Source organism: Balaenoptera musculus, chromosome 11 (genome assembly GCF_009873245.2).
Source record: "Balaenoptera musculus isolate JJ_BM4_2016_0621 chromosome 11, mBalMus1.pri.v3, whole genome shotgun sequence".
NCBI classification, from domain to species: domain Eukaryota; kingdom Metazoa; phylum Chordata; class Mammalia; order Artiodactyla; family Balaenopteridae; genus Balaenoptera; species Balaenoptera musculus.
In genome coordinates, this window is record NC_045795.1 from 2,354,810 (window position 1) to 2,365,274 (window position 10,465).

Consider the following 10,465-nt stretch of genomic DNA (forward strand, 5'->3'; position numbering starts at 1 on the left):
TCCCTGAGCCCTGCGGCCAGAGACCTGCTCTGTTTTCACAGGAGAACTCTGAAAACCAGCCAACCCCTTCAAGGGTCTTTCAGACAAACCCCCTGGAGGTCAACCTTGGCGGGACCCCTCAGGCCACCTGCATTGCAGCGTCCCATCTGAAGGGCACACCTGGCTTCCCAGGTCATCAGTTTCTGGGCAAAGGCGAGAGACACCTCAGAACGGCCATGGAATTAACCACCCTTCCAGGTGTGGCCTATCAGGTCCTCCCCATCTAAGCATTTCTGACCTGACTCGTTCAGCCAGTCCTTACCCCACAGAAGAGGAAGAAAGGAATCTGAGATTTCCAGGTGTCTCCTGGAGGGGGGTGCGCGCTCCCATTCCGCCCTACAGCCGCCCTGGAGGGGAGGGAAGGGGAGCCCTGAGCCCACTTTACCCGCGAGGTGCCTGCAGATGAACGGGTCATAACCCACACCTGCCAAGCTAAAGAGCTCCGCTCTTCTCATGACATCAACGCAGGTGAGCTCAGACACTTCTGGTGAGGACTCGGTGGGTAAAGGGCACACCTCCACTGGGGAGAGGGACAGACACACAGCCAGTGCTGGGGGCACTGCGTGCGGACCTGAAGGATGAACAGGGACCAGCAAGTAGAAGGAAGGAGAAAAGGGTTCCAGGAAGTGGGCTCAGAAGGCAGAAGGAGCAAAGATTAGGGAATCTGCCCGAGAGGTCTGCATAGCCCACCACGGGAAGCCGCAGGTAACAGCACACGGCCACGCCCATCCTCAGGCAGGAGCAGGACCATCTCTGATTGGCCAGTAAAGATGAAGAGAAAGGGCAGGTCCCCCCATCCCCCCTCCCCCGGGCGGGGCCCCTGGGGCGGAGGCAAGAACACCCTGCAGGGTGAGCAGGTGAGCAGTTCTAACCCTATAGCTACGGCTCTGGACACGTCAGTGACCCCCAGCCTCGTTCTCCTCCCTGAACTGAACTTTGGACTCGAAGATAACACCACAGCTCGCTGTGCCCAGGGCACACTTTTACCTACACTGGGTGCTGGGCACAGGTGAAGCTGGTTGAATGAAGTCAGTTCTAGCCGATGGCTTCCCATTTCAGGGTCCTCTGGCCCCATGGAAATTTAATTAGCACCCTCCCCTTTTGAGCCAGAGGGCAAGAGAAGATGCTAGAACCCTCCAGGGCCGGTGCTTCTCCAATCAACAGCCCGGGAACAGGGTCAGACCCACTTGCCCAAGGCCTGGTCCGAACCTGCCGGCCAGTGGGCTTCTCCACGGCTCCTCCTCAGGCCCCCCCCGCCCCGGGCCAGCGGCCTCCTTCCCGCAGAAGCAGGCCCGGCTTCCCCCCTGCCCATCCGTGGGGCCCCAAGCAGGGTCAGCGCCAGCCCCGTCCTCACCCCACAGGCTCTCCCTGGGCGCCCCCGTTCCCTACCCATCCCTCGGCTGGCTGAGTTCATCGTCTCATGGCTATGAGTCACCCCATCCCCGTGCTCCCAGCCACCCTGCACGCTTCAACCCCAGGCTCCCGCAGGCCACAAGGCCCTGCAGATGCCACTCCCTCTCGGAGGGAAAGACACCCCCCCCCACCCCCTCCTCTGCCTCTCTCCTGCTCAGGCCTCAGTCTCATCACTGAGGCCAGTCCGTCTGGGCCAGGCTCTCTGTTCTCTCTCATTTCCCGTTCTTTCCACTCACTTAACTCAGTTTGTAATTAAAAAGTGAGGATGATTAGTTAAGGTGTGCCTCGCTTGTTAGTCCATCAGCTCAGTGGGTGCTGCGCTGTCTCCGCCTAGCGCTGCATTCCCGACAGGAAGCACAAAGCCTGGCCCAGAATCCGCGCTCACGTCTGAGAGAGGGAGGGGGGAGGGGAGGAGAGGTTAGGAAAAAACAGAGGAGTGGCCCAGGGTCACACTCAGTGGCGTGATGATTGCCTAACAACTGTTTCTCGGAAGAAAAACAGACCCAGGTGTGCGGTGTTTGCAGATTTCCATGGTGTAAATGCTCTCACCGTGGCCGGCTCCCAGCTGCCAGCCCTGCATCCTGAATGTGTGGCCCAGCCGGCTCCCGCACCAGGACTGACATTTGGTGCCCAACGTGTTTTTAAGTGACATCAACTTTTGACTCGATCCTGCCTGGGACTGAAGGCCAGAATGAACCAAGACTTGCAAAACAATGCTAAAGACAAGAGGTTCTGCAGCTGGTCCAGAGCAAGAAGATGAAGGAAAGGTGAGACCTGGGGACGAACACTGTCCCCCAAAAGATGGAAGAGCTGCTTAGCAACTGTGCAACTTTCGGTGTCTCCATCAGTGAGGACCACACCAGATTCTATGCTTAGGAGCTCGTCATGAGCAAGTCAAAGCCTGTGAGAAATGCTGTTATGCCCACTGACCTAACATTTATTTCCCTTCCTAGCAATTCATCCTTATACCTCAATAGAAGCAAATCTGACACCTACAACACCAAATCAAAAAGGTACTGAGATCCTAAAAATATTCAAAGAAAATGTGTTTTTTCCCTAATATTCCAGGATTATAGAAGCCCTAAATCTACCACAAAACCCAGAAACCATAAAAGATTCACTTGACCCTATCCAAACCAAAAGTCTCTGCGTAACAAAAATACCATAAACAAAATCAAAAGACAAACAACAAACCAGGGAAAAACATTTACAAAACATCCAAAATGCTTAATTTACTTTATGCATAAAGTACTCCTATAAATCAGTAAGAAAATAATGCCCCCCCCCCAAATATACACACAAGAAGGCAAAGGATGCGAAGAGACAGTTCAAAGAAAAGGAAACACAAGTGGCTCAAAAAATTTCAGAGATATTTAACCTCCCTCCTAACAAGAGAATGCAAATGACAACAACGACCAAATACAATTTCTCACATGTCAAACCAGGAGACATTTAAAAGTATGACAACCCCTGGGTCATAATGTGGGAGTGGGGCCTCACACATTATGGATGGACGTGTGAAAGGGCAATAAGATCTCTATGGAGAGCACTTTGACATCTGTCAGAATTAAAATGCAGCCCAGTTTGACCCTCCACTTCTAAAAGTTTCATGTGTGCGGGAGTTTCATTGTATATCATGTAATAACAAAGACTGGAAACAACCGAAATGCCCGCTTGGAGGGTGACTTGTTAAATTATTACACAGAAAAGAGTGAGGGGCTCCCTGTACTGATATGCACCCATCCCCAACACAGGTGAACAAAAGGCCTGAAACAGTGTATATGAACAGCTTGTGAGAGAAAAATATATAAATGAAAATATACTTGGAATATTTCTGGAAGGATACATAAGGAACTGGTAACCATGGCTGCTTCCAAAGAGGGAAACTGGAGGCAGAGATGGCAAGCAATGTTACTTTTACTGTTTGCTTTTGGTCCCATGTGATGCATTGTCTATTTCAGTCAGTTTCTAAACACAGTCACTGCACAAAGATGTTCACTGTTGTGTTGTATATAGTAGACACACCAAATAAAACCACACTAGGATGACCTACCAGGTGAGTTCTTTCTAAAGATATTCCTATTGCGATGACATTGTAATTATTTTTCACCCTAATTAAATCATACTGAGTCACTGTAAATAACTTCTAATCTTGAGCCCCAGAAAAAGAATTCAAATTACTTCCTGGGGTATTTAAACAACTCTCAGGTTACTTACAGGATAAAGGCCAGCAATCTGTGAGAATTCTTGGCGAACAGAAAAAATATTAGAAGACTGGAGATAAACATCTTAAATGTCACGTACAGAAAGAGAGTGTTGCTAACATTGATGGTAGGCAAAATTCTAGGGGTTATTCAAGGAAGTGGAGAGCGTTAGAAACCAACAAGGGTTCACTCTGAACAATGCAGGATAAACCATGCATATTACTGGGAGGAGTATTTTAACGTCAGCAGAGTTAAGTTAAGCACTGACGATCTTTCTATGCGGCTGGGGATAAAACGCAGAGCAATGAACGGCATTTGGAACTTGAGGACCAACTTTCTGGTCCACTCAAGGCTGGTGAACGGACTTAAAATCAAGACAACACTCAGTGTTAAGACTGCCTTGGACGGCTCAACATTCTTAATCAAAGGAAATAACAGGTGAAAATATTTTGGAAACTTTATAGGGCAGCACAAAAGAAAGGTGGCGTCATCATCATTATTACTATTTCGAAGGCATTGCAAATTCTGATTAACAAATACCAGGGACCAAGGCAAAAAATAGAAATAAAAAAGATCCTAACAGGAGAGATCTAACAACCCAAAACTAGCAAGATGAAACCTACATGGTACCCCACGTCACACAAGCACAGGCTGAGAAAGCCCTGACACAACGGGATCCCATCGAGGCCCCGAGGTGGACAGATGACACGTCTACTGAAAGCCTTAACGATCGACTGTAAGCTTCATTAGTGAAGCGTCCAATGTCTTCTCTTCTGATCAGAACACACAGGCCGTGCCTATTGTGTTCTGGGTGCCATGCTTAAGAGATACATATGCCACGTGGAACCATCAGAATGGCGAATTCTGTCCCGTATGGAAGGACTGAAGGAGCTGGCGATTTCTTAGCCAGGGAAGAAACCAGTACTTGGGTATCCTCAGATATCTGAGCATGTACTATATGAAGGAAAAAGAATCATTCGGAGGAGAGAGCTGCACAAACAGGCATGAGATGACCCGAGTTACGTCCACCAAAAAGCACGACTCTCTGCAAGGAAGACTAACCAGCTAATGGGGTTCCGTGCAAGGCACAGCCACGCATCCAGGGATGCCACCCAGGAGGGGAGAGACTCTTGTCAGTTCCAAGACCTCTTTTAACTATAACGACCTGGGACTCTATCTGCCTTGGCAGTTTCATGTGTGTAAGTGCTATTGTAGCCTGTATACTAGACTATACAATATATGCTATAGATATTAATGATATATATCTAGAACATATGTTTAATATAATGTAATATGTGCCTGGTGGTTCTCCTGTATCCAGGGAGAGAACAGGCCCTCTATCGCAGGGAGGCACACACCTGCTGGAGGAAGTCTGATGATGAAGATGCTGCACGGGGCTTCCCTGTGAGTGCGAAGATCGCGGCGCTCAGTGGGGGAAGAGGGTACAAAAGGCAACTTCTCAGACCCTGAACTTTCATCCACGGACAGAAGGCGAAGCCTGCCACTTCTGCTTCCACTTGCAAGCCAAGCTGACAGGCACCTGACCTCTGGAATCAGCACCCATCACAATACGCATTCCACGTCTGTACATCTGATACAGGATCCAGCGGGCACCGCCATCAGAGGAGAAAGCTGGCCTCAGTACCTGCCAAAATGTGCTTAAAAAGCTTTTGAAAGCATTGGTTATGGAACAGAACAGTCCTTTATTTAGATCTTATCTGTGCGTGAAAATCAATATGTCCTTTTTAGTCTTTATCTTACAGGAAAATGCGTCTCTACCTATTGCCCCCAAGTGTTCACCTCCCGGACTGCCTTGTCAGCTGTACATAACTGACGCACCCCAAACCATGCTGCACACCCTTGTGCCATTTTTGACCCCCTCGAGTGCTTACTTGGAACACCTGTCCAGCTCTCCAAGGCGCCTCCATAGCCTGCTTTCAAGAACTGTTCTAGCTTTCTCCTCCCACCATCCACGGCAGGGTCCCCACCACTGGGACAATGATGCTCTGACCCACTCCTAACTTCCAAGTTGGCCTCCCCTGTGACCCCAGAACAGAGTACCCTCTACACACATCTGCTTCGATCTACATCATTCCTCCTGTACTTTAGAAAGAGGCTCAAAGTATTTGACACGTTGCAAATCCTTACTTTCACAGACATACAAACAGCATTAAGATAGGCACTGTTCTTAAGTTTTCCGTGTGGTAAACAACAACCAGACATTGACCTCCATCGATGGGAAACAGTCACAGAAACGCCTTGGCAAAGGACAGGCTGACTGACAGGATCAAGGTGAACCAAGCTAGAAGCATCTCCCCATTAACAGCTAATCCAGAGAGTTCCCGGAGGCCAGCTCATTTCTCGCCAGGCTGGTACAAGCTGAAGACAAGGGTCATGATGATGTAAGAGTTTCATCTTACATATCCATGAGGCACAGCTGTTTACTAACACACGTTTGGGGCGGGGGGGAGATACATGCACATAGATTATTATAAACTGTCAAATTTCAGTCTGGCATTTAAACAAAGCATTTCAAACTCTGCCCAGAACTGCCCAGAAGTGGGAGAAAGGTCTACATTTACTTTGAAAGGCAAATTAGTTATTTAAAACACAGAAGGGGCACAATAACACAAGTTGTTTGACACACTGGCATACAATCTCTCTTGTATGTTAAGAAATCCAGAAAACTGTAGATGTCTTAGGCATTGATTTTCTAGCACTGCCCCTTCTCCACCTTTATGATGGCCACATATCTCTCGCAAACACTCCTACTCCATTTCCCAGGATGCAGCACCTCTGCTAGAGGGCCCCCCTGGGCTGGAGCAAGTCAGATGTCCAGGTAAAGCTGGCCAGGATCTGACCTCAACGCCTGGACAAAAGGGCTGCTGTGTGACAGCAGGGGTGGTCCCGAAACACCACAAATTCTTAGCATCCTTCCTATACTCCAATGGTGTTTGCTACAGTCCCGAGAAGACACCTGAGGGAACACTGGGGTGGCGAAGTCCAGCGTGAAATACGCCGACCTCTGGGGAGGACTGAGCTTGGGGAAACCGAAAGGGAATCTTCAAAAGCTGTTTGCTTCTCTGGCTACAATTTGAGCTCTTTAGTCAGCTTTAGTCTCTTTCCAAAGCCAGCACTGGATGGCTGAGGTGTGCCCGGAAGAACACCTGGGAATAGGGACTATTCTGGCAGAGGCTATTTCTTTGTGGGAGACTTGGGGACAGCTGGCCCGGCAAAGGGCAGAGCCCGGGGCCAGGCTCCAGCGGGCAGACCTTGAGAGGGGCATCCTCCAGGGCCAGCTGGTGACACATCAGGCCTTGCCCTCTGCGGGCCACCCCTGCCTGAATGAAGTGACAGCTCGAGGGTGGGGGAGGGAAGCTCCAGCCTTTGCAGAGAGAGAGGCGCCCCTTTCGTGTGTGCTTTGGGACAGGAGTTTGGGTGCCAACTCGGAAGGCTAAGGTGCCCCTTGGCGTAGGTAGGCAGGGCCACCGCAGAGGGCTGCCGGAGCCCGGCTTCACACCCGGGCAAACACATCTGTTTGGGGGATGGAAAGAGAGCAAGCCCACGTGAGGTGCGAGGACACGTGGGCTCGCACCACTGCGGGGACCCGGGTCTGCACGAGGGCGCGGGGAAGGGCGCGAGGACCGCGGAGGGCACAGCGCTCGGGAGGGGGACGCGGGGCCGGGGCGGTCGCGGCTCTTACCTTGCTGACCACGTTTTGGACCAGGCCTGTGCGGATGCCGTAGTTCCACGCGTGGCAATCACAGTTGGAGGCGTTGTCCCCCTTGTCCGGAGGGGACGGCAGGGGCGGCGCGTCGCCCCCTTCCGCGCCGCTGCCGTTGCCGAGGGGGCCCGCCGTCCCCCAGGCGGCGGTGGAGAAGGGGGTGGTCGGGGGGCTGGTCCAGTTGGCCAGGTCGCCGCCGCCCCACCGGCCCGTGGCCGTGACCCCCGCCGGCTCGGCGCCCTTGCTGTCCCCGCGGCACCAGAAGTTGGGCTGGTCCAAGAGGAAGGAGTCCGAGAACTGGCTGAAGCCGATGAAGAGCGCCGGGATCCAGGTGAGCAGCACAAGGGTCTTCTGGTAGCCGCCGCCCAGGCCCCCGAGGAAGGGCAGCACCGACCCGTCATAGTCTAGCAACAGGAGGCTCGGGTGCGGGCCGCCGGCGGCGTGCGGGGCGGGCAGCGGCTGGATGTCGCCGCCGCCGCCCGGGCCCGCGCGCCCCCCGAGGGGCGCCGAGGCCGCCGCGTCCCCGGGCGGCAGGGCGCCGTTCTCCTCGGCCGCGGGCGGCAGCCGCCCAGGGACGCCGCCCGCCGCCTCGCGCCGCCGGTCTATCGCCATGGCCCGGGTCCGCGGCGCCCGCAGAGGCGCATAGAGCGCGGCGGAGGCTCCCGCGGGGCCCCGGGCAGAGCGCGCGGGCCCGCCGCCGCCGCCGCCGAGGAGGGCCCGCCGCTCGCAGGAACGCTCGGCCGCCGCGCGCGTCACTGCGCCCCCATGGCCGGCCACCCGCGCCCCGGCTGCGGCCCCGGCGGGCGCCGGGCGGAGGGCGGGCAGAGGCCGCGGCCCTCAGCCGCCGCCGCTCATCGGCTCAGAGGCCCGGGCGCCGGCGGCCGAGCCCGCCGCTCTCCGCGGCTCCGCGCCCGGCGCGCGAGGAGGAGGAGGAGGAGCGGCGCCGCGCCTGTGCCTGTGCCTGTGCCTGTGCCGGCGGGAGCCCTGCGGAGCGTGGCGCGGGCGGCTCCGCGCTCCCCGCGCGCCCGGGATGTATTTATCCGACCCCGGCGCCTCCCGGAAGCCGCGAGCTCGATACCAGCCTGCCGCGCCGGCCGCGCTCCCCGGCTCGGCTCTCCGGCCTCCCTCCGCCTCCCGCGCCCCGGCCCGCCCCCTCTCCCCCCGCGCGGTGGAGGTAACGCGGCACCTGCTGCGCCGGCTCCTGCGCGCGAGCGCCCCCTCCGGCCCGCCGCGCCGCCGCCGCCGCCGCCGCCGCAGCAGCAGCCGGGGAGGGGCGGGGACACGGGATGCCCGGCCGCAGGGCGCGAGGATCCCCGCCAGGCCCCGCTCCGCCCCCGGCAGGGAGAGGAGGAGGCGCCACGACCGCGGGCTTGTGAGGCTGGGGGCCCGGAGTGGGCGGCGCGCGCTGAGCGGGTGACCGGGTGGTCCTCAGGCTCGGCTCCCGCGGCGCCGGCTCTCGGTGACCTCTGTTCTCTTCCCATGTGCCCGCCACCAGCTGCCCGCACCCCACGCCAGGTCCCGAGGCCAAGGGTCGCCAGCGTTCGGGAGCAACCCTCTTGCGCTGTTTCGAGGCGCCGACACGGTTGATTTTCGAGTCGAGGGGGCGCATTTGCCAATTTCAGGTCGTGGGTGACCCGCAGCGTCGGGTCACCCGCGACCGACCGCAGCACCCACTTCCAAATCGCCATTTCTCGCCCCACTCCCAGAGGAATGCTATGTAAGCACGAGGCCGGAAGGATATATTGCCAACACCGAGTTATATGTACATGACCGTGAACGGTGCTGGTGTTCCCCACCCCCTCCCCAAGATGCATTCCGGTCTCCGGCGGAGCGCACAGGCGCACACGCGGCGGCCGGACTCCCCTCCTCGCTCGCACTCCCGCGCAGACCGCGCTGGGCAGCGCCGTGTAAACAACAGCGCCCTGCGGCAACCGGCCGCGTTCGCAGGTTTCCTCCTGCGCCCGGGCCGGCGGGCCCCTTCACCAGGCGTGCCCAGTGATAGGACCCTTGACGTTCTGAGAAGTTTATTAATGGGTGTCTCAGATAGAGCAATCCATTTCCAGCCTTGTTTGGGGCGGGGCGGGGGGGGGGGGAAGTGGGAGAAATGCTTTTGCTTTCCAAAAGAATACACTCTAAGCTGCATATACTGAACGTACTCTTGCATTTCCATTATTTGCTTACATTTTTAACCTGCAGTTCTTTTTTGTTACGGGCAACACGTACTTACAATTTAAAATACTTGCACACCAGAGAGAGAATTCTTTAAAAGCCTTCTAGCGCCCCGGGCCTTGGGGGCGGGGAGGTCGTGGACTCGGGTGTGGCTGAGAAGGGGAGATTAGGTACGCAGGGGCAGGGGCGCAGGAAACACCAAACCTCCGAGAGATGGGTCTCAAAACCTGCACGTATTTTAACAGTAAGCACTTGTTAGCGTTCAGTATTTCGGTAAAGATTGAACTTTGCAGGGTTGGCTTTCTGATACACAGCGCTCACTCAGTCCTCATGGGACCCCCAAGAGGTGGGTCTTCAAGATGAAGCTGTAGGGTTAGGGCGTTGCCCACAGCAGAGCCAAACTTCTGGCTTGGAACCAGATCTTCTGACTTTACACTCCAGGATTTCTCCGTTTCAAAAGGCAGGGTAAACAACAACAACAACAAAACCTCAACAAAGCAAGCAAAAAAACAGCGAAAAAATCATAGGAAAGAGTTTTAAAAGACATTTGTCAATATGCATTTTTAGGTGGGAGAAGCCCTAGCCCTGGGGGGGGAGTTTCATTGCCAAGCTGTTATTAGTTCTTGTCTCAAAAAGGTGATAAAAATCCTCAAATGGTACATTCCTAAGATTTGGGGACACACTCGAAATGGTACCCTTTAAAACTCAAGCTAAAAGGAAGCCACATAAGATGTTTGGAATTAGACAGCTGCAGCACTGACCCAGGCATTGTAATTAAATTGCTGATTAGATTAGGGGTTTCCCTAAATCCCTCTTGGATCAATATGCCCCCCAAATCTAGTCAGGAAGATTAAAAGGTAGCAGTTAAACTGGCCTTTAATTTATTAAGATATACCACAAAAAGTGACCTCACGGA

General features: G+C 54.8%; 1 protein-coding gene across 9 annotated transcripts in view; it reads right to left on the reverse strand.

Annotated features, from left to right (window-relative positions):
- SLC22A23 (solute carrier family 22 member 23) overlaps nt 1-7,997 on the reverse strand; it is a 153,245-nt gene extending 145,248 nt beyond the window's left edge. For 7 of the 9 annotated variants that reach the window (XR_005022001.1, XM_036870637.1, XM_036870635.1 and 4 more), the window contains exon 1: nt 7,360-7,997. Coding sequence is in view for 8 of the 9 variants with exons in the window: in XM_036870637.1 (XP_036726532.1) it covers nt 7,360-7,992 (633 nt within the window). In the remaining variant the exon portion in view is untranslated. Of the gene's footprint in view, nt 1-5,001; nt 5,302-7,359 lie in introns of those variants that run through there. The other 2 variants (XM_036870638.1, XM_036870636.1) reach the window with 2 other exon arrangements.
- Between the last annotated feature and the right edge of the window lie 2,468 nt (nt 7,998-10,465).